Source organism: Pleurodeles waltl, chromosome 8, assembly GCF_031143425.1.
Source record: "Pleurodeles waltl isolate 20211129_DDA chromosome 8, aPleWal1.hap1.20221129, whole genome shotgun sequence".
NCBI classification, from domain to species: domain Eukaryota; kingdom Metazoa; phylum Chordata; class Amphibia; order Caudata; family Salamandridae; genus Pleurodeles; species Pleurodeles waltl.
The window spans coordinates 823,050,748-823,075,188 of record NC_090447.1 but is presented as its reverse complement, the minus strand read 5'-3'; the positions used below and the strand labels follow the sequence as shown (position 1 = coordinate 823,075,188).

General features: G+C 44.2%; 1 protein-coding gene across 6 annotated transcripts in view; it reads left to right on the top strand.

Moving 5' to 3' along the window:
* The window catches only part of LOC138250332 (arylsulfatase D-like), a 664,413-nt gene that overhangs the window by 5,438 nt on the left and 634,534 nt on the right, over window positions 1–24,441 (top strand). For 5 of the 6 annotated variants that reach the window (XM_069205101.1, XM_069205102.1, XM_069205100.1 and 2 more), the window contains exon 2: window positions 14,841–14,901. In XM_069205101.1, coding sequence (XP_069061202.1) covers window positions 14,888–14,901 — 14 coding nt within the window. In that variant the 5' untranslated portion in view covers window positions 14,841–14,887. Of the gene's footprint in view, window positions 1–1,575; window positions 1,884–2,015; window positions 2,246–14,840; window positions 14,902–24,441 lie in introns of those variants that run through there. The other variant, XM_069205103.1, reaches the window with a different exon arrangement.

Here is a 24,441-nt window from a genome sequence, read left to right as displayed (position 1 = left end):
GTGCTGACCTGCTGTCCTCCTTGCTTGGGAGTGAGAAGGACTGGACCTGCATCTCTCCATCCCAGAACCAAAGTGACTCCAAGGGCTTGCTGGCTTCCCTCCTGTTTTCTGAAGCCTCAGGGACACCAACTTAACTGCTACAGTACCTGGACTGTGCCATCTATTAGTCTTGCCCTGCCAGGTGGTGCCAATACAGTCCTGGGACCCTGGAAGTGAATATAACATGCTGTTCTAGCCAGAACCATCACATCACTCCAGTTGCTTGGATTGAAATCTGCACATCGGCCCGATTGCCTGGATCGGAATCGATGCATCACCTCTTTAGTGTGGATCGACCTTGGCATATCGCCTTAGGAACCGCTGCATCTCTGACCTGATGCATAACTGCTGCTTCATGGGAGAATCGACATATCTTTGCCACTGCGTGGAAAGGACCGACACATTGCCTCCATTGCAGGGATCAACACCGACTCATTGCTTTAGTCTGCACCTCACATATTTCTCGACATTGACACAACCAGGATCAAGGTGCTTTTGTTCCTTGGGCCCCTGTATCAGGCCTGCTCTCCATAGCTGTCCGTCTAAACTTTTGACTTTGCCCCAGTCCAGGGCGATTTATATAGCCCAAATAGGTGCTTATTGCTTCCAAGAGCTATTTTACAGTTTATTCTTTAAAATTCATAACTCAAGTTCTACTTATTAGATTTTTGTAGTTTTTGCCTTGTTTTATTAAATTCAACTCTATTTTTCTAACCAGGTGTGATGTCTTTTTGTGTGGCGTTTTTACTGCTTGAAGTGTTGCACAACTAGTTAACACATTGCCTCTCAGAATAAGCCTGACTGCTTTGTGCCTAGCTACCACAGGGTAAGCACAGGTTAACCTAAGGGTGTGTTTGTGATTTACCCTGACTAGGATTGTGGTTCCTGCTTGAACAGGGTGCATATCTATGCCAACCAGAAACCCAATTTCTAACATATATGATACAAATAGGTGTCAGCAGAAAGGTTTTAACTGACAGAGCTCTGGTGCCTGCATAGCAACAGTGCACAAACTAAGCCATAGAAGTAGTCATACAGACATTAAGTGTCCATTTTTCACCAGGAAGCATTTCAACAGGATATCAGAGGAGCGGGTGGCAGGAGGAGGGAGCAATTAACAGTAGATGAAGCAAGCAAATGAAAACAAATCTTCAGAATGGCCCACAATGTTTGTATGTGAAGAGCCGTACAAATGAAACAACGTTTTGCAGCGATTTTTAGGTATACAGCTTACAAGAGCAAAGTAGCACCAGATAAATACATTAGGAAATAAAAAACGCGTCGGGTGAAAGCAGGTCGACGAACAGTGGGAGGAGGGCGGGAGCGGAATGGGAAAAGCAACTGATTGTGGAGTGGGAAAGCAGATGTGGGAGGGCAAGCAACAAAGGATTGAGGGAACTCCAACTGCACATCAACACTTAGCCATATAGGTAGTGCTAAGAATGATAATCAGGTCAAGTTTTAAAATAAATCCCGGTGCTGCTATTGTAATGGTCGTTAAATATGCTTTAAAAAAATGTTGCTTTCTCTGTGAATTAGCCAGCAGCATAGCACAGACTTTCTCTTTGAAAACGAGTGATGAATGCTTGTTGTTGAGCATAGGTTTGCATTAATTGTGAGCAGTACAGTGTGTTGTTGTTTTTTTTTTTTTTTTCTGTTTTTTTTTGCATGTTGATGGTAGCGAAGAAACTAAAAAAAGTAAGTGCCTCCAAACGTGAGCGACCTGTGGAAGGACACTGGCCGCAGAACAGGATGCTGTTCTTCGTCCATGCTCCATGGAAAAAAAACAGGTCGACCCGACCGGGGAGGAGCAACAAAATGAGTGGCATGGAAGCCAACCAATGGTAAGTAATGGCCGAGCACTTAGCACTTTTTATAGAGAGAGAGAGCGAGAGAGAGAGTCTAAGCACTTTTTAGAGAGGGAGATAGAGAATATATATATATAATTATTATTATTATTTTTTTTCATTTACAAGAGATTTCTCAAGCGCTGTGAAGGTGAATCCTAACCAGCATGTGCCCCTCAGATTCCCCCCGTACTTCAACCACTACGCTTGATGTTCAGTTTATAAAGTGGCCACAGAGTCCTATGGACCCCAGGTACAGCACCTTTTGAAAATGATGAAACAAAGACGTTGCACGGAGTTGGGGCGATAAGGCGTCGCAGGAGCTGGTGCAGCGTCCGTTCCTTATAGCTACCGGGAAGGTAAGGCATTGGTTCTTTACGGCGAAGCAGGGGAGGTGAGGCATTGGTTCCTCACAGTTGCAGGGGAGGTGATGCGTTATCGGTGGAGAGGCATTGGTTCCTACGATCTGGTGGGGTCAATGAATCAAGCAGGTCAAGACATGCGGTGTCAACTTACCAGTGCCGCTGTCACGCCACAGGTGCTGTGGTGGAGTCGGGTGACCCGGACGTTGGGGGCACGGCACTCAGGACTCACGCTTGTGGCAGGACTTCAGAGGTGCTGCAGCGGCGTCAGGCCTGTGGTGTCTGTCGCAGTCATTGCACTTGGCGGAGACCACGGCTCTGGTGCAGGCAGCTGTACGGAGTCAGACAGCGGTGCTGGTTCCGAGGTCACTCTGGAGTCAAAACGCTTTGTTTCTTCTTGGTTTCAAAACAACTGACTTCCAAGGGCCCAAGGACTGAAGTTGACACCACTTGACAAGTCAGGACTCTCAGCAAGAAAGTCTAGGTGTTGGCAGATGAAGTCTTTGATGACCCTGAGCTGTCTAACAGGAAGCAAGCTCAGTTCAAGCCCTTAGAGAACCTTGGAAAGCAGGATGTAGAAAGTGAAGTCCAATCTTCACTCCCAGGACAGAAGCAGCAAGCCAGCACAGCAAAACATCTAGAGTGGTAGTCCATCCTACGGCACCTATCTCTTCTTCCTGGTAGAATGCCCTCAGTCAAGAAGTGCTCTGAAGTTGTGGTCCCAGAGGACCAATACTTATACTCCTTTCTGCCTTTAAAGTAGGCACACTTCAAAGGAAGTCTTTGTAATGCACAAGGCCCTGTCTTTCCTGCCTTGGCCCCAGACACACTCCAGGGGGCTGGAGGCTGCTTTGTGTAAGGGCAGACATAGCCCCATTCATGTGCGAGTGTCAACTCCTCCCACCACTCTAGCCCAAGAAGACCCATCAGGACATGCAGGAAACACCTCGGATCCCTTTGTAATTTCACGCTATACAGTCAAACAATCAGCCCAACTGTCATCTTGACCCAGATGTGTATTCCAGCGGACAGGCAGAGGCACAGAATGGTTAAGCAAGAAAATGTCCACCCTCTAAAAGTGGCATTTTCAAACTTGCAACCTAAAAAACGTCTTTGCTAAAATGTGTATTTTTAAATTGTGAGTTCAGAGAATCAATACTCTATCTCTATCTCTTCCCAGTGGGACATTACACTTAAAAGGTATTTCAAGGCAATCCTCATGTTAACTTAGGGGAGTGATAGGCCTTGCAATAGTGAAAACTGAATTTAGCAGTATTTCACTGTTAGGACATGTAAAACGCACCAGTACAGTCAGGGATGTGGAATTCCTATCGCCCGCGCCCATGACATATTGTTTGGGGTCAAGGGCAACAAGTTTTCATGTTTATTTTGTCCTTTGGACGAGTAGGCCCAACACCCTGCAGTATAATCCCTTTGGCTTCCAGTTTACAGAGAAGGGAACTGTCTGCAATATGTGTGTCTATAGGTTAATGCTGTTCAAACCTGTATTTATGGCTCATTAATTAAAATCCTTCATTATTGGGGTGAGCGCTGTAAATAAACATTTTAAGGTCACAGTGCACTACTGACAGTGGTTCCAGTAAAAAAAAAAAAATGTACACACGTTTGAAAAGTTTAACAATATGAGGCTAAGTATAATGCTTCCAGAATGCTCTCTGATTAGATGCAAATGTTTGAAGCAGCTTGTAAGAAAGAGTGATGATTCTTTGGTTTAAAAAAAAAAATAAAAAAAAAAATGCAAGTAGGAAAACAAAAATGTTTTGCTTGCTACTATGAAATTTTAGGTGCTATTTCATTGAAGTATCGTCTAATAAAATGTGTGGATGCATGCTAGTATTGCCCCCCCCCCCCAAAAAAAAACATCCTAATGGAAAACCAGTGTAACCATTTTCAACAAGATTATGGGAAGCATGAAAATAAACAAGCACTGGGAAAGCCAAGGACCTGTCATTTTTTATTTGTGAGACTTTTGGTTTCGTCAATGCGTGTCTTGTTTTGACATGGCTTTTGAAACACTTTATTGTTGTGGGAGCTGCCAGGGCCTCACCATTGTAACAAACACTGTCAAAAAGAGAAAAAAAAAGTTTTTGGTCTTAAATAGCACTCGTTGCCACCAGTTGCTTAATAAAGGACCTGCAGCCCCCCTACATGGGGCCTCCTCAGCACCTGCCCTGAGTGAGGGAGGGGCTCTCCTTGTTCTTCTCCAGTTTTGTTACACCACAGATTGCACAGTGGTTCCCGGCACTGAACAAAACTACTTTGTGTGCCAGTATGCTCCTTGTGGAAGAGCAGAATGCGATCACTCCAAGTAAAGCCAGCCAATAGACCAAGAGAAAAATAAAAGTACAAAAAAATGAATTTCCTTTTTAATGCCAGACCTAATTAGGGACCCAATTCTTAAAGAAAGTCACAAACGTGCCCCAGTGGTATTTGTCTTTGAATTGGTGGCTTTCATGAATTCAAACAAACTTAAAGAAGTAGACCAGGAAAGCGTACTCCTAGAAAATATTTGTGAATTGTATTTTAGCACAAGCAAATATGCATGTGTAGATTTGCTCATGTGAAAATCTGTTGAGCGTTTACAAGTTCACTTTCCCTCCAACCACTTTTTTTCAAAACCTTGGAAGAACTTCTACTTCTGCCCTTGCCAGGAGTAAATTTCGAGCCTTTCTCATTATGGAAAGAGATTAGAGAAGAGCTGGTGAAAATCCTTAAAACATGCAAGTTAGTAGGTTTGCAAACTCCAAGCCATTCCAGACCTGGAACTATTGCTTACTGCCTCCTCCAGCCCTAGTATGTAGATCTGTGGAAAGGTGGTAAAATAAGCAAATTGCTATAGCTGGGATTGAAATTGCAAGTATTCAAGCCCTACTATAATAGTAGCCCTGAAATAATTAGAGAGGCTATTATCAGAGCTCTTACATAATGAGATTGCTGCCATAATTTGTCTCCGCACTACATGGCACCAAAGGGACAAGTATATTTCTTTACCAGACAAGAGGATTTAAGAAGCAATCTGTCCCATGGACAAGTAGATATGTTATTAAATTCCACACCCCTGACTACATGTCCTACCTTTTAAATACATTGCACCCTGCCCATGGGGCTGCCTTGGGCCTAACTTAGGGGTGACTTACATGTAGTAAAAGGGAAGGTTTGAGCCTGACAATTGGGTACGCTTGCCAGGTTGAACTGACTGTTCCAAATTGCCCACACAGACACTGCAGTGGTCGGCCTGAGACATGTTTACCGGGCTACTCATGTGGGTGGTCCAATCAGTGCAGCAGGCCGACTTGTAGCATTTGATTTACAGGCCCCTGGCACCAATGGTGCAATTTACTAGGGACTTACTAGTGAATCCAATATGCCAATCATGGATAAACCAATCACAAATACAATGTAGACAGAGAGCACTTCCACTTTAGCACTGGTCAGCTGTGGTAAAGTGCCCAGCATCCTAAAGCCAGCAAAACGAAGTTCAGCACAGGATCAAAACAGGCGGTAAGGAGCCAAAAAAGACAGAGGAAACCACACCAAGGGCTGACAGGTCTAACACGTGTCCCCTCCCAGCTGAAAGTGGATAGAACTACTCGGCCTCATGGGATTTCTCATCACTAAGGCTGAAGAACCTGGACAGACCATCAGTTTTGGCGTGTTCTGTGCCAGGGCGGGGTTCCACATTGTAGTCCATTCCCTGTAGGGAGATGGACCACCTGAACGGTTAAGGATTCACACCTCTCATCTGCAGTAAACATCTGAGGGGCCTGCGGTCTGTCTGAACCCAGAAGTGAGTCCCAAACAAGTAGGGTCTTAGCTTCCTCAGTGCCCAGAACACAGGAAAAGCTTCCCTTTCAATTCTGCTCCACCTGTTTCCTGAGTAGTAACCTCCTACTGATGAAGGCTACAGGTTGATCTAGGCCCTCTTCGTTTAGCCATGGGAGCACGGCTCCCACACCATGCTTTGAAGCTTTTGTCTGCACCACAAATTCCTTAGAGAAGTCAGGAGCCTTGAGCTCAGGTGCTGTGTGCATGGCCTCCTTCAGAGTGTTAAAAGCAGTCTGGCACACCTCTGTCCAGGTCACCTGATGGGGCTGCTTCCTGGAAATCAGCTCCGTCAATGGGGCAACAATGGTGCCATACCCTTTGACAAATCTCCTGTAGTACCCGGTGAGACCTAAAAAGACTCCCCTCTTTTGGAGGGGTGGGGGTGCCCAAGCCAGAATAATGTCAATTGTGGCCTGGAGGGGTGCCACCTGGCTGCTCCCTACCTGGATCCCAAGTACACCTCAGACCCCCTACCCTATCTGGCATTTATTGGCCTGCCTTGATAGTGAGATCTGCTCTCTGCAGAGCCTTCAACACGTCCTGGAGGACAAGTGGTCCTCCCAGCTAAAGCTGAAGATGGCAAGGTCATCCAGGTAGGCGGCACTGAAGTTGTCCAACCCAGCCAGGACCTGGTTGACCTGCCTCTGGAAGATGGCAGGGGCATTCTTCAACCCAAAGGGCATAACACAGAACTGGTGATGCCCCTCTGGTGTTGAGAACGCTGACCTCTCTTTGCCCCCTCGGCTAAGGTGAGCTGCCAGTACCCAGAGGTGAGATCAAATGTACGGAGGAACTTGGCAGGTTCCACCCAGTCAATGAGCTCATCAACTCTGGGGATGAGGTGTGCGCCAGTCTCAGTGATGACGTTGAGCTTCCGGGAGTCAACACAGAACCTCAGTTCAGGTATGACACCGGGAGGAGCAGCCTTGGGGACCAGAACCACTGGGCTGGACCAAGGACTGTTGGTGTGCTCAAACACCCACAATTCCAGCATCTTAGAGACTTCCACCTTGATGTGGTTTCTCACACTATCAGTCACCCGGTAAGACTTGTGCTTAACAGAAAGGCTGTCCCCAGTGTCAATACCTTGAGTACACCATTGGGTGACTCCAGGGGTGAGTGAGAACATAGAGACAAACTGTCCCAGCAACTGGGGGAAGTCCCCAGTGTTCTAGGCTCAGAGTAGGGGAGAGGTTCACACCCTCCACTGACCCATCCTGCTCTTTTGCCAGCAAGAGGTTGGGGAGAGGTTCACGGTCTTCCACCCATCATCCATGACCAAGAGCATGGTCAACTCAACCTCTCAAATTGTGGCTTGAGGCGGTTCACGTGCAGGACCCTCAAAGAGTTCCTGGTAGTCTGCATGTGCACCAGGTAGGTGACATTACCCTTGCGCTCCTTCACCTTAAATGGCGCAGACCAACAATCTTGAAGAGCACAGGGCTCTACCAGGGCCATCACCCACACTATTTGACCAGGCCGAAACTCAACCAGAGTGGTATTCTGGTCGTACCATAGTTTGATGTCCTCCTTGCTAGCTTCCAGATTCTCCTGAGCTAGTTTTCGGGAGCTGATTCTCTGGTTCCTGAAGGCTAGCATGTAAAGAAATACATCCTGGGGCGGCTTCTTGGGAGCTTGCTCCCAGTCCCTTCTTCACCAAACTGAGAGGCCCTCTCACAGGGTGCCCAAACAGAAGTTCAAAACGGCTGAAGCCAACCCCCTTCTACGGTACCTCCCTGTAACCAAACAGACATCTTAACAGGATGTCCTACTTACACCTCAGGGGTTCTGAAAGACCCATAATAATGCCTTTCAGGGAATGGTTGAACCTTTACCCTTGGGGGTGATAAGGCATGGTGAACTTGTGCATAACACCACTCTCCTTTCACATGGACTTAATGTACAGTGACATGAAATTGGTATCCCAGTCAGATACCACCTCCTTGGGGAAACCCACAGGACTAAATGTCCCTATCAGTGCCCTATCCACTTTGGGTGCAGTCACAGTCCTCAGAGGGATAGCTTCCGGATACAGGGTGGCATGGTCCACCAAGACCTAGAAAAACCTTTTGCCCATGGCTGCCTTGGGATCCAGAATCCCCACAATGCCAATGTCCACCTGCTCAAAATGGATGCTCTCGACAGAGAAAGGTTGAAGAGAAGCCTTGCACCTCTTCCCAGATTTGCCACTCGTCTAACAGGTCTTGCAGAATACATCTAAGTTCTTCCTCATTTGGGGCCAGTAGAAGTGGGTGACAAGCCTGTCAAAGTTCTTGACCTGCCCCCAAATGGCCTGCCAGTAGCACATCATGAGCCACACCTGTAGGAAGGGCCTAAAACACTGTGGTACTGTAGGAAGTTGGCTCTGTATGTACTATTTCAACGTAAGAAATAGCATGCACAGAGTCCAAGGGTTCCCCTTAGAGGTAAGATAGTGGCAAAAAGAGATAATTCCAATGCTCTATTTTGTGGTAGTGTGGTCGAGCAGTAGGCTTATAAGAGGGTAGTGTTAAGCATTTGTTGCACACACACACAGGCAATAAATGGGGAACACACACTCCAAGACAATTCCAGGCCAATAGGTTTTTATATAGAAAAATATATTTTCCACGGGTTCAAGATTTACAAACAATACTTTAAATGAAAGGTATTTCACTTAGGAACTTTAGGAACTTTGAATTAGCAAAATAGCATATACAGTTTCCACACAAATGGCAATAAGCTATTTTAAAACTGGACACAGTGCTTTTTTCAACAGTTCCTGGGGGAGGTAAGTGTTTGTTAGTTTTGCAGGTAAGTAAACCACCTAAAGGGTTCAAAGTTGGATCCAAGGTAGCCCACCCTTGGGGGTTCAGGGCAACCCCAAAGTTACCACACCAGCAGCTCAGGGCCGGTCAGGTGCAGAGGTCAAAGTGGTGCCCAAAACACATAGGCTTCAATGGAGAAGGGGGTGCTCCGGTTCCGGTCTGCCAGCAGGTAAGTACCCGCGTCTTCGGAGGGCAGACCAGGGGGGTTTTGTAGGGCACCGGGGGGGGACACAAGTCAGACAAAAGGTACACCCTCAGCGGCACAAGGGCGGCCGGGTGCAGTGTGCAAACAGGCGTCGGGTTTGCAATGTAGTTCAATGGGAGACCTAGGGGTCTCTTCAGCGATGCAGGCAAGGGGGGGGGGGGCTCCTCTGGGTAGCCACCACCTGGGCAAGGGAGCGGGCCACCTGGGGGTCGCTCCTGCACTGGAGGTCGGATCCTTCAGGTCCTGGGGGCTGCGGGTGCAGTGTCCTTACCAGGCGTCGGGTTCTTAGAAGCAGGCAGTCGCGGTCAGGGGGAGCCTCTGGATTCCCTCTGCAGGTGTCGCTGCAGGGGTACAGGGGGGTCAACTCTGGCTACTCACGGGCTCGCAGTCGCCGGGGAGTCCTCCCTGTAGCGTTGGATCTCCACAAGTCGAGCCAGGGGCGTTGGGTGCAGAGTGCAAAGTCTCACGCTTCCAGCGGGAAACGTGTGTTCTTTCAAAGTTGCTTCTTTTTTGCAAAGATGCTTCTTCCTTGGAGCAGAGCCGCTGTCCTCAGGAGTTCTTGGTCCTTTTAGATTCAGGGAAGTCCTCTGGGCTTCAGAGGTCGCTGGACCCTGTGGAACGCGTCTCTAGGGCAGTTCTTTTAAAGGGGGGAGACAAGCTGGTAGAGCTGGGGCCAAAGCAGTTGGTGTCTCCGTCTTCTCTGCAGGTTTTTCAGCTCAGCAGTCCTTCGTCTTAGGTTGCAGGAATCTATCTTGCTAGGTTCTGGGAGCCCCTAAATACACGATTTAGGGGTGTGTTTAGGTCTGGGGGGTTAGTAGCCAATGGCTACTAGCCCTGAGGGTGGCTACACCCTCTTTGTGCCTCCTCCCTGAGGGGAGGGGGGGCACATCCCTAATCCTATTGGGGGAATCCTCCATCTGCAAGATGGAGGATTTCTAAAAGTCAGAGTCACCTCAGCTCAGGACACCTTAGGGGCTGTCCTGACTGGCCAGTGACTCCTCCTTGTTTTTCTCATTATCTCCTCCAGCCCTGCTGCAAAAAATGGGGCCGTGGCAGGAGGGGGCGGGCAACTCCTCTAGCTGGAGTGCCCTGGGGTGCTGTAACAAAGGGGGTGAGCCTTTGAGGCTCACCGCCAGGTGTTAAAATTCCTGCAGGGGGAGGTGAGCAGCACCTCCACCCAGTACAGGCTTTCTTACTAGCCACAGAGTGACAAAGGCACTCTCCCCATGTGGCCAGCAACATGTCTGGTGTGTGGGAGGCTGCTAAAACTAGTCAGCCCACACTGGTAGTCGGGTATGGTTTCAGGGGGCATCTCTAAGATGCCCTCTGGGGTGTTTTTTACAATAAAATGTACACTGGCATCAGTGTGCATTTATTGTGCTGAGAAGTTTGATACCAAACTTCCCAGTTTTCAGTGTAGCCATTATGGTGCTGTGGAGTTCGTGTATGACAGACTCCCAGACCATATACTCTTATGGCTACCCTGCACTTACAATGTCTAAGGTTTTGCTTAGACACTGTAGGGGCATAGTGCTCATGCACCTATGCCCTCACCTATGGTATAGTGCACCCTGCCTTAGGGCTGTAAGGCCTGCTAGAGGGGTGACTTATCTATGCCATAGGCAGTGTGAGGTTGGCATGGCACCCTGAGGGGAGTGCCATGTCGACTTAGTCATTGTATCCCCACCAGCACACACAAGCTGGCAAGCAGTGTGTCTGTGCTGAATGAGGGGCCTCCAGGGTGGCATAAGACATGCTGCAGCCCTTAGAGACCTTCCCTGGCATCAGGGCCCTTGGTACCAGGGGTACCAGTTACAAGGGACTTATCTGGATGCCAGGGTGTGCCAATTGTTGAAACAAAGGTACAGGTTAGGGAAAGAACACTGGTACTGGGGCCTGGTTAGCAGGCCTCAGCACACTTTCAAATCATAACTTGGCATCAGCGAAGGCAAAAAGTCAGGGGGTAACCATGCCAAGGAGGCATTTCCTTACAGCCATGCAAACTATGCAATCATTGAGCACTTCTGCACCATCCTCACTAGAGTTAAAAATCCAGCCATAGTGTCTTAACCAATGTGACTGTTGGACAAGAGCCTCAACCATGGGTGCTGTTGAATCCTTAACAAAATGCTGATTGTTTTCTAAAACAATGTAGTTTCTCTCATTGCAACCGCCTGTTCCAAATGGGCCCAAGCCCTTCCTTATAAATCCATTTTTCTCTTATTTAAAGCCTGATTATAAATGCATCTTAATATTTTAACCTCCACCCTATTTCTGGGTATAGTCTACAAGGCTTTCTTAAGGGTCCGATTTGTACGGGAGCAATGGTGCTCAAACCAGCCTTTGTTCTTTTTAATATTGGCCTTGCTGGTGATTTTTTTAAATTGCCCGCAATTGCAGCTGTTATTTTACAGAAGGCAGCTATAATTTGCAATGGGGTAGTGTTCCATTTGGTGCACATAATAAATTCTGCAGTATTATCTTTTACTGCTTTTGCTGGATAGCAGATTCATTTATACCCGTCCACTTACAGCTTACACCATTATTGCCATGGGTTACAATGTGTGCTGCTAGTTGCACTCAGTCCCCAGGATTTGTCTTGATTTGAGGACTAACAATAATGGTTGGTGGTCACTAAAAGAGCTCAGAACAATCTCAAAAGATTCAGTCAACCCCAGGCCATTATCCGAGACCAAAATGTGGTCAGTGATTGAACTATAACCATTTCCCTAAAAATTGGAATTGGTTGGACCAGCATACCTCAACCACTGTCTATTCTATGTACCCCAACAGACATCTCTGTTCTTCTCAGCTTGCCCTTGCAACCATCCCCAAGATCCAAAAAAAGCACAACATGAGGAAGGTCCTTGTCCTACCTAGCAGCCCGGACATGGAACACGCTATGTCTCAAGCTCTGGCAGACTGCATCACTGAAGCAGTTCAGGAAGGACCTCAAGACCTGGCTCTTTGACTGAGCAGCACGCCCTTAAACAGTGCCTTGAGACCCCATGGGTGATTAGCCGCTCTTTACAAATCTCTAATTGATTGATTGCTCTTTCTATAATGTAGGCCTTCTTCATGAGCTCTAGATTATATCTAAAAATCATTTAATTTATCACCTCCCCATACGAGTCATGAGGAAAACAAGGCTGATTACTCCCAATTTCACACATGTATCCACAGGTCATCCAGCTAGAGCGTTGCACTTGTTATTATCAAAATTTCCTGCCCAGATGTAAATACAGTCAGCCTCAATGCAACTTGCAAAAGATTCAGACTCCTTTCCTAGGTCATCGGTTACTCTGCTTACTGTACTGTTGAATATGGTACTAAAGAAGTTTAATAAATTAATATTACATTTCTCATCGGTCCGGAAATATAAAATCTTTAGGGTTAATGGGACTTCAGTACATATTAATACAACTAGTCCCCCCTTTGCCCTTCCATTATTTGAAGGTATAGCAGGTGTAATAATGGAGATACATCATTCATTGTGACCCCCCCCCACACCTGTATTCAATCCTGCTCACTACAACTTCTAGGTGGTGCAAATCGATTAGAGATTGGTTGAGATATGCACATGCTGGGTTTAGATAAAGAATGCATGTGGGTGGACCCATTGTAAGTGATGTTATTCACTGGAGGTTTATAAAAGAAGCCGAGAAGTACAGCTGTAATTTCCCCAATTAGATTGCCTCTAAGGTGTTGCCTATGGTGAAGATCAGGAAGGAGAGATTTTACCACAGAAGAACAACGAAAAGTTACAACAGTACAATCTCCAGGACCTAGTTTTCTAGAAAGACTGACCTAATTTACCCTTCGCACCATTGTTATTTCATGGTATAAGCAATTTTTGTCACAGATCTGTTTTTAAATTCAGTGTACAACCTTATTTTTTTTAATTTCTCCAGGTCTCTGATACATGTGAGTCTAATTTTGGTATTTCTTTAAAAATATTAACATACAGAGTAGCATCTGTTAATGAAATGCAAATAGTCTGATGCGAGTTCAAGTGATCTTGAATTAATTTCACCATTGTGGTGTGTAAATGCCACTTCCTGAAGTTGATGGGGATAGACATCCCTCTGGAAATTTTCTTGGAAGTGGTGCTAAATATTTTCTGACTTAGTGAACCAACAGCTGTCTGATCATTGGTTCCTGAGCTCATTGGTTCAATATTAGAACTTAGGGGAGCCGGTAACCTAATTTGGGGTTGATCATTGACAGCATTTTCTAATGTAGAAACTCTTTCCTTTTGTTTTTCATCTCGAGTAAAAACTTTCTTTCAATATTGTCCAACTTTGCATGCACCCTTTTCCGCTGGTTATTGTTTAACTATTGGATTTCTTTGGACTAATGCTTTTTTTTCATTGGAGGGGAAGTTAGCTCATTGCTACGAGAGAGTACAGATATCTAAAGGGGTGTATTTGATACACAAGGTGGCCGAACATGATTGTTGTTTTGTTATCGTTTGGATGCTATTGCATAAGATACTAGGCCCTGCATCTAGTAAAACAGGATTGTCACTGGCATCCTCAATGGCACTAAGTAGGACAGTCTTAGTTGCAGCCAGCCTTTCCTCCGCATTGACAATTTTGCTATTTATTAAACCCATTGCGGTGGTAAGATAGTTTGTTGTCGGATTGGTGGTTTCCCCAGGCTTTGCACTGTTCCCTATGGAGCCTTGTGGTAATTTCTGCTTGCCCATAATTGTTTTTCCCCCTAAGCCGTCAAGTATAGTCACAATATGCATAGGTACTGATAGGCAAAAAGGGCGATTTACCAAGTTTGATATTCTGGCCAAGATGGTGGCCCAACCCGGCTTCAAATGGGCCCGCTCTTGGCCCGTGCTGCAGGAAACTGCCAGTGCTTTTCAATACAGTAAACTGGCCCTGGGCCTGTCTTGCCCAAAGTATGGCTGGGGGATGTAGTCCCACCCCAGAACGATGGCAGAACTTCAAATGACAATAGTAGCGGGCAAGGAAATCGCTGAATGTAGAGACCTGCGCTGCGGGAAGCGGCCAAGGGTTTTGAAATTAAATGTCCGTGGCCCGCCTTGTCCCAAGTATGGCTGGGGGGCCTGGTCCCACCCTAGCCCCATGGCAGAACTTCAAAGAGCGGTAGCATCGTGCCAGGAAACCACAAGTCTTTAGAATTATGCATTGCACAGTTATTTAATTTGAAATATGCACACAGCTGTGTAGCTATAGACTGGTGTAGTGAATCTTACTGCGTCTTTATGAGTGAATGCATGCTATTTAAAACGCAGGTTTAGGCTTGTCAAACGGGTGGTTTTAATAGGTTTAAATGGCAGTTATAAAACTGCCCATCTAGGCTGGAGTGGCAGGACTAGACTGTTGTTTTCAGTTATCACTGTAGTAATTGCACAATAAGTGCTGTAGTCCACATTGAAATTGCAGGTCCTGGTACAAAGGGTACCATAGACTACGGTTTTACATGTAAATTAAATATGGCAATTCGGGATTAACCAATTGTACGCATATTTCAGGGGTCAGATCATATGCACTGGGGCCAGGTTTGCAGAGCCCCAGTGCAGCTGTCTAAAAAACAGCAGCTTCAGTACAAAAAGTGGGGGATGGTCATGCAAATATAAATATTTTCTTACAATGGCCAGAAACATTTATGATTTCTACGATAGGTTGACACTGACCTTTGAGCTTTCTCTGTACAAAGTCTGCCTTGAGAGAGCTTTATTTGCATTTTTATTTTACAGCGAGGAGGCTGACGGAAGCTGTACAAACACACCAGATTCGGAGGAAAATGCCAAATCGCACGTAAGTTTTACATATAGAAGCCTGTTACAGGGAATCAGTTGTATTTTTTTTTATTTTTATTTATAAAGGTATGTGATCTCGAATTGTTTTTCTTTCCGTAATTACTTTATTTTACAAACAATAATATGCAAGTGCTTGCAGACAGAAAGAGTAAGGCCCTCCCTCAAACGAAATCCTGGGAACCCCGATTAACCCCAAACAGTAACCTGATTCGGGATTATTGCTGTTCCGAAATTCCCTCACCTGACGTTGTTTGTCCTGCACAGTTTCAACAGATAAATTCTGCTAGTTTCCTTGAACAAATTTCGACAAACATTCTAATTTCAAGACATGTAAGTGTTTCTTCTGCTTACGTCTGGGTGACTAATCTTTGCTGTTTCTCGAACAGGGTTCTGTTTCTGTGTAAAGCATCCAGTAGAGGCGGGCAATTGCTCCAGCAAATTAATAGGGAGTGCATACTCACAGCCTAGCCGAAGGGTGTGGCTTCGCCACATTAGTAGCTCAGCAACCAACATCCTTGCCATGTATTTGTGTAAGATTGTCCTGTAAAATGTGATAAATAGTCTTCAATGTTCAGAAAGGTGTATTTCTTTAACAAGTGGAAGGGATTCACTTATGTACATTAGATTATATCGCCGCGTTAAATTACATTTATTAAAAGTTATATTTTCTTGTCACAAATTTAGAAACATTCGGGAGCTCTCAACCCCTAATTCGTGAACCAAAAGGGAAGTCTTTTGTCCACCATATTTGGTTTACATTATTATTGTGGATGGAACTATATTCTAGTCGCTTAAACCCAGTGCTTAAATAGACAGGGACTGTCCGGTGGTAAATAGCAGCACATCTCAGCATTGCTGCGATACATTTAATGAGTGTACTGGCACTTCTCAGGAGAAAGCGGGTACTATAAATAGTGAGCACCTGAACATGTTTCCATTTAAAGTATTGGTTAAACCATATACAAAGGTGTTTTTTTGCACAGCTCACATACTTTGAAGTATTGTATTTCAAGGTGCTTTGATATGTGGTGATCAAGGAAAAGGAGAGGAAATGTAGCAGTTTAATGCATAGGATCACACAGTTTGGTCAAGTGAGGAAGCTGGGATTGTTTTTGTATTACATTACATTCAGCATGCAAGTGGACGATTGTAGCACTTTGGAACAGAGGGTGCACCCAAATAGCCCTCTACGAAGGAATGAGGTTAAGCAACGAACTGATAAAAATACAGCTTTAATTCTAGGCTGTGCACACCACAGTATTGCTTTGTATGAAGCTTGGTCCGTGTTTCCTGTCATCCATGGTGCAATTAAGTCAATAGATATGTATCTCATTTTCTCCCCTTCTTTATACCAAATCTCATTGTATTGTGTTAAATGCTTAGACTAGCTTAATCAGTGCAGTGTTAAGTACGTGGTTTGCATGTTGAAGTGATGTCTGACGTTGTATCAAGCTGACACATGAAGCATTTCGACAAAAAAGTACAAACCGTAAAGTAGGCATGTGCTAGTTTTATGTGGCTATTGCCGATTTTTCCTGACTGAGGCTCAACATCTCATTAAGGTAATTACACCCTTTAGTAAAACAATGAGGTATCAGAGGAAATCCCTACAGTCTTGTTTCTTCTCTGAGACAAAACTGAAGTGTAGAACTGGGTTGCATACTTCTTTACACAGAGCTCACAATGTCGCAAATCTGAGTATCGATTTTGATACTCTTCCCCCCCCACCAAAAAAACAAAAAGTCAGAGATGGCAGTTCAAATGGGCGGATTGTGCAAATGCTGTGGGATATTATGAAAGTGCTCAGAAACTCAATGCTGGTGATGTTTCAAATAGTATGATCACTGAAGAGGTTGTTTTAAAACTCAATTAAGATCCCTCTTTGAGCACTTTTACAGCACTCCACATTCCTGGCTAACAACTATCAATTGCTCAAAAAATTATCTTTCCAAAAAATGATACATCCATTCACTCAAAGAATTATACATCCATCAAAAAAGGGTTTATTGATCCTTTTTAAAAAGTTAATTGTCCCCAACCTGCCAAATGCACAAATAGTATACAGTCCCAAAACTGAACTAGCTGCCTAGTAATCCATCCGTCCACAAGAGATCCAGTCACCCAAAAAATAGTCCCAGATTTATAAAATTATCTCACTATCAAAGTAATGCTCAATATGACTTCAGTTCATCACAAAACGATGCATCCGCAAAACGTTTCCACCAAAGAAAAAAAAATTATTTCCTTCGAAGCACACAAAGTTCAATCCACTTTACAACAAATTGTCTTCTTTTAGGATAAATCTAATACGAGACATATTTAGCAGATAATCCTAATCCTACACTTTCCTGCCAGGACATTTTTATGTTGGTTAGGAACCCAGGAAAAAATATGGAAGGGTAAGTACACTGGTGATACTGGTTCCAAATGGCGCCCACATCAGCCAGGATCATCTCAGAAGCACTGGTTGTACTGTTTCTTTTTTTCAAGGTATCCAATGTGAGACGCATGCGACACAAAACATAAATCTTCAAAGTATGCAATTATAATGTCATCATAACATACTTCTTTCTAGATTACAAAAAACTATAACTATCCCCAACCCTACCTCAACTGAGACCGACAGCTGAACAGTTGAGGAGACGCTCCTCAACAATGCAGATGGTGGAAGGCTGCTAACTGGAGGAGCAAACAGATATGTAATCTAGTTGCTGAAACATGTACCACGCCAATGTAGAGGCTATCAAAATGTTGAAGCAAAGGAAGGATTAGGAGCATAAGCGTGGGGTATCCTGGGGGGAAGGACAAAGGAGAATCAAACAAAAAAGGTCAGAGTAAGGAACGCCGACTGACAAACTGCACGGAAGTGAAGGACCTGAAAGAATTGGAAGATGTTGCCAGGCACTGACCTCGTGAACCCTATTTACAAACTGCACTTTTTGGTAAATGTACTACTTACACCCTCACCATGCACTGCTAATTACCCCACATTACATCACTCATGATGTCTTCTTCTATGACAACATTGATGTTACCACTGCACCAGTTGCAGTGAAAATATTTATGAGAAAACTGTGCATGGGGGGGCACGAGTTATAGTTAAATAAGTTAATTATAACTATTGAATCTCTATGGTTTTGTGAGTGTAAAATCTGAACCTAAGTATAACTTCCCTAGTTACAGGGCTGTTATATAAAATAAAACTCTATAGAAAGTAGCTGAAAAATACAAAGGTTACAGGGATGTTATAGTTAGGTTTACATTTTACACCCGCACATCCATAGAAATTCAGCAGTTAAATTTATACTTATCTTGGACAAAGATCTTGAATTCTGCCACGTTTTATGTAAATCAGTTCATCGGTTTCGGCTGTAGCAGTATCTAAAGTTCCAGTGGTATAATGAATGGGGAAAGCTCATTTTGGAACCCCTCTATGTTCTTATCCCCACTTGACCAATTGCCCTGAAACTTTTCATGCACAAACCAGTCAAAACATTGTACATTTTTGGAAGGTTTCATGAAGATTTGTCAGACGGGACCAAAGTCTTTAGCAACACAAAACATTGCATACCCTGGGGAAGCCTGATTCTAACTATGATAACCCAGTTGCAACTGCCACCGAGGGCTCATGCCTCTAGGTAGTTATAGTTAGGGCCAGGTTTCCAGAGGAATTTTTTTGTTTTTTTGTTTTGCTTTTAACTTTGGACCCATTTGACAAATTGTCACAAAACTTTCCCAAAACACAAAAATTTTTTCCACTGTGTCCTGGAAAGTTTCAGGTTGATCCATCAAGCTGAGGCTGATTGAAAAGGAGGGAGCGGGAGTTGCCAAAGGTTGGGGCAAAATGAGTTTTCCCTGTAAAGTTTTCTTTAGGAGAATTGTAAGGAAATGCCTCCACATTGTTGAATTGATGCTGCTGGTTTTTCAACTCTGAATGCACAGAGGCCTGCTAACCAGACCTTAGTGCTAGTGTTCTGACCCCTTACAAAGTGTATATCGAATTGGCTATCCCCATTTGGCAGAGACTGACTTACTTAAGTCACCAGCATATAGTGTGTAGAGCGTGTAAGGCATCCACCCAGGGCTGCAGCACTGGTGTGTAACCAAGTACAAAATAGCTCCCAGTTAGAGACTGCTGACTGGAAGGGCCATTCAAACCATTGGCAGAGCCCCCACTTCCCTTACCAATATATGTAAGCCTCCCCTAAGGAAGGCCTATCGAGCCCAAAGGCAGAGAGCTGTATATTTTATATATATATATATATATATATATATATATATATATATATATACATTGCAGAAAAAAATCAAACTTGCAGCACGTCAAACAACTCAAAAGTTTACTTCAGTCTATAACAGTCTTATAATGAAATTAATTTATCGACTTGCAGTCAACAGTTGCGGTCTTCTTCATCAGCCCAAATCATTACAGAGGCCCCCTCTCCCTTAGAGAATATACCCTTTGTTTCCCTAGACATAGAAAACAGATCATTAAATGAAAGTGATATAATTGAAACCCAACCCAAACTTCTTAATAAATCAAAATCCTATCTGTGATTAAAGTATCTAAAACAATCATGTACTTTTTTTTGTGGATTTCAAAATTCTATTTCCAATACAATTCTCAAATAATTTTTGCTTTTTTGCATTTTTAAACAAAAAATACATATAAACATAAGCAACTGCCTAACATAATGATCACTGCCATAAAAGGCCAAGTGGCCATTTTTTGGAAACATCTGACATTCATAACGTATAGTGGATGCCCTCCATCAGATCCACAATCTGTTGATAGCACTTCTAGGGAGTTTGGGCCAACACACAAAAGCAAGTCATTAGTAATCCAAAGGATATACCCCCTCAAGAACCAGCCTAATATCAACATGCTGCTATCTATGATACTACTGAAAACCAATTATGACACTATGGGGGTTATTACAACTTTGGAGGAGGTGTTAATCCGTCCCAAAAGTGATGGTAAAGTGACGGATATACCACCAGCCATATTACGAGTTCCATAGGATATAATGGACTCGTAATACGGCTGGTGGTATATCCGTCACTTTACCATCACTTTTGGGACGGATTAACACCTCCTCCAAAGTTGTAATAACCCCCTATATGTTCATATTGGATAATCCTTATATGATGTTAAAAGTTCCTCATCCTTATTGAAACCTCACGGCTGTCTGCTATTAAGCCGAATTATATACTCAGACTCCATTTTTCTCAGGATCCGTTCCCTATCTCCTCCTCTCATGGTTAGCTGTACCCTATCAATCTCTTCAACCTTTCCTTTGTGCACCATATAACAATGGCGAGCCACCGGATAAGAGGCATCATTATTTCTGATGGCACGCCAATGTTCCAAAATACGTTTCTTCATTGGAGAAATTGTGCTATCCACGTATAGGATCCCGCATGGGCAGGTGATCACATAAATAGCAAAGTCAGAATTACAGTTCAAAAATGTCTTAATTCTGACTTGTCTTGTGGGTAATAGGTAGGTTTTACAATTCACACTGTTTTTGCAGGCCTTACATTTTGCGCATTTGAAGAAACCTTGTTGTTTGTCTAAAAAAGTTTCCCTGTCCTTCCTCTGATAACTATGCACAATTATGTCCTTTAGGGAACTGCTTTTTCTATAAGTTATCCTTGGATGTGGGCCTACACACTGGCCAATCACCCTGTCGGTTCTTACCAAATGCCAATATCATTTCAGAATCTTCCTCACCTGATCCGAGTGAGCGTTAAAAGTAGTAACACATCTCACAACATTCTCATTTACCTTCTTTCTTTTTGGAATAAGGAGATTTTGTCTTGGTACCCCAGACACCTTTTCACAGGCCTCCTTAATTACTTTTCTTGGATACCCTCTGGATCTAAATCTCCTAAATCTCCTAATCACCTTCTCTTGTTCAATGTGAAAACTTTGAGGTGTACTACACTTTCTTTTGGCTCTAAGTAATTCCACATAAGGTATACTCCACTAAAGTTTTGGAGGGTGATGGCTGCAGGCATGTAATATGTTATTGCCTGCTGTACTTTTTCGAAACAGTCTTGACAGCAACACCTACAAATTGTTTTGTCATTTTGCAGTGGGAGAGTTAGTAGCCACATTGGCTAACAGAATTACTGGCTGACCACTCAGCCGACGTCACTTCGGAATGCGACTTCTGAGGTATTAGTTAATCTTGCCATTAAACATGACCTGATGCCCAAGTTGAATTTAATGTTACTATTAGAAAGATGACCTAGTTTGTCCGGTGGCCTCTGACAGTCACTGGCTGCCAGTGAGCTTACTACCCTGAGTGAGCGACTCCCGGGCTTAAGAACAATAGCAGCCTACTACAGGGCGAGTAGGTGGGCAACCAAGCTCCTAACATTTGAGGAAGGACTCATCCAATCTTGAAAGTGGACATAATAGTGCAGTCTAGGATTGCTAGATGCCACACATAGCTTTAAATTCATCTCCAAAAGGAAGGGTACCTGGTAGTCCATTGGCTAGTGAACACAGCACCCCTACCCCACCTCCCGGCAATTTTTGGGCTTAAATATGGCACCCTAAACCTCAGATTACACTGGAATTTGAGGAAGGACTGAAGACTAACTGCTCTGCTGACCTGTTTACTTGGCAAAGAGAGGCTGAACAGTCAGCTGGACTGCACCTGACACACCTTGGGCTAGCAAAGAGAAGACTGTGCCTATGGCATGATGAAAAATTGCACCCCACACTAAATAAGTGATTTCAAGAATCAGTCGGCTGACCCCCTGCAACCAGCACCAGGGCCAACAAAGCCGAAGTAACCCAACTCAGCAAGTCAGTAGCCACTTCAGGAGAATCAACACTAGGTGCTGCTGGACGCTATTAAAGACTGATCCTCGGCAGTCAAAACTGGCACTTGGGTCTGCTGGACCCTGGAGTGTTCCCTGAGTCCAGATTGGTTGCCCAAGAGGGACATCAGCCTCCTCCAATGGACATCGCTGGTACCGCTGTGAATAGAGACCGGTAGCCCAGCTGCAGCTGGCCTTCTACTGTTTCAGAAGACTTTGAGTTGGCCCATCTGACCTGTGGGCCTAGGAATAACTGGAAAGGCACCCCTGTTGAATGTACAGCACCCATACCATCCTTAAGCATCTTCAGTCCCCTGCATCTGCAGCATCAGGACCACCCAATTGAAGTCCATAGCGGTCATGCTGTAATGTCTGGAAGTTAACTTAAAACACTTTGATGGCCTTGTAACTGTCCAAATACTCCTTATTCCCTCTCCCTCCCCCGACCTTCCGGTTGGATTTGGTCACCTAGGTGGGGCCGAAAGAATCAACCTCAACTCTTACAAACTTTTCAGAACCTTACAAACTTTATGGTTACCAATGTTTGTTTGTGGTTCAACTGAGATTTAAGTTTTCATTAAAAATTTGTATCTTCGCAACCCTCGGGTGGATTTTACGTATCTTGGACTCTAAAAATGCATTAAAATACAATAGATTTTTATAATTTATAATTTGGCATCTGATTTCTTTCTTGTTGTGTGACTTTCTTATTTTGTTGTTTTGTTACTGTTCAATGCTTTACTTTAGTTTGTTTGTTTAAGCTACCCAGGGTTAAGCTTAAGGTTTTACAAATGAGCCTAACCGGACCCCTAGTTAGTTTTCTTTGGCGTTCTATGGATTACATGTGAGCTCCGGGGGTGTGGGTGTGTGTGTGTGTGTGTTTGTGTGTATTTATCAGATTGTTCGCATCTGCAACATTTACTCATCCAGATTCTTTCAATTGTACGCCATATCAGTGATTCTGCTTTTTATTGATAGATGTCAATGAGCCATTTGCAATTTACATGTATTAATATCAATGATGTATACAAGATGTTAGTAGCCCTACGGTGCTACAACACAGGAGCCCGGTAGTCTTTTTTAGAAGACACGTGTTGGCTGTGCTGGCTTTACCCAATCAAATGTATTTTCTAGATGGATTATAATATAGGAGGATTACAAAAATATTGTCTGTTTTATAGTAAATTTTTTATAATTGTATTAAATCAATGTACTGTACCATGGCTTTGAATAAGTAGGCTCGCTTTTGTCCTATTTAACCAAAACATTATTATATCTTATTTTGAATGTGTGTGTACTCCAGACATAAGTAGAACATTGTGAGAGTCACTGTGTTGGCATTGTACTTGTTTGCACCTCTTGGTAGCAGGGGCACAGTCTGGTAGCACTGTATAATATTGAATCCATTACTGACATACAGGTACTTCTCCTGTCATTAGCTTTTCCACTGCTGCCTTTTTGTAATAGTAGTTTTTGTAAGTGTATTACACAGTAAGGCCGCAGCTTCATGCCATATAATATGCCCAAACCCTCACATTGGTGCCTAGCAGTGGTATCCAGAACTTGTGTTTCGCTGAACCAGGCAATTAATAATTTAGCAACCACTGAAGAGATCCGCAAAGTCAACACTTAGACTAAGTTTTAAAAAGCTGCCATGTTCTATAAATCCAAGGCACTGTCTTTCGGAAGCTAAAAGTCAGCAAGTCTTAACAAAGTTGCAGAAATTTTGCAAAGACTTCAAAGATGGAAAACTTGGAAATCAATATGGCTGTCCTGCTTGCACTGGATGCTTGATAGGGATAGAAAAATCAACCTAGGGATCACTGCCAAGAAAGAGTGACTCAAGAAGCCCCTCGGAGCCTGGGAGGAAGCAAGGAGAGCCCAGGCTCAACTAGAAGACACGATCACCCCTGACCGTAGGGATGAAGAGGATGGCAGGGATCTCTTTGACACAGAGCGGGACAGTGAGAGTGCTGCCCCCACAGTTCGATCAAGGTATGAATACATCTGGATGTTTAAAGAGCTCCACTTCAGTAAGGAGAGCCAAGAAGCACAGCTCAGCCTATTTGAGATCCAGGAGAGGAAACTGGCTCTGGAAGAAAGGCTATTGGACCTGTAGGAGAAGAGGGTCAAGCTGGGCTGAAACCCTAAGAACATTGTGGCAGCAACAAGGAAATTGAGGTGAATGCAGGGGGTCCCTATGATCCCATGTTGTCCAATGTTATTGTCCTAAGTATATAGATAAATGGCTAGCATCATATGAGAGAGCTCTCAGGATTAGAATGGTGGATACCCAACATTGGGGGTCCTTATTGTGGGAACTGATTCCAACAGTAGGAGAAGATAGGCTGTTGACACTGGAGAATGAGGTGGCTGAGTTATACACTCACATGAAGGGGGCACTCATCAAGCTATTTGGTCTAGCCCCAGAGGGGTTCACACCAAAGTTGAGGAACGCAAACAAGGGTTCAACTCTGACATGGGTGGACTTTGTAGATGGCTCTGTGAAGCCATTAGAAAGATGGATAAAGGGAAATAGTAGAGCTCCTCATAGGTATCCACCTTGTTTGGCAGTTGCGGAACACATATCTACAAATTGTACCTCAGAAAAGTTACACCAGTATCTGGTAGGTTCAAAGATATCTAGCCCTACAGTGCTGGGAGAGATAGCTGATGAATGGGACACACTAGGGCACCCAAAAAG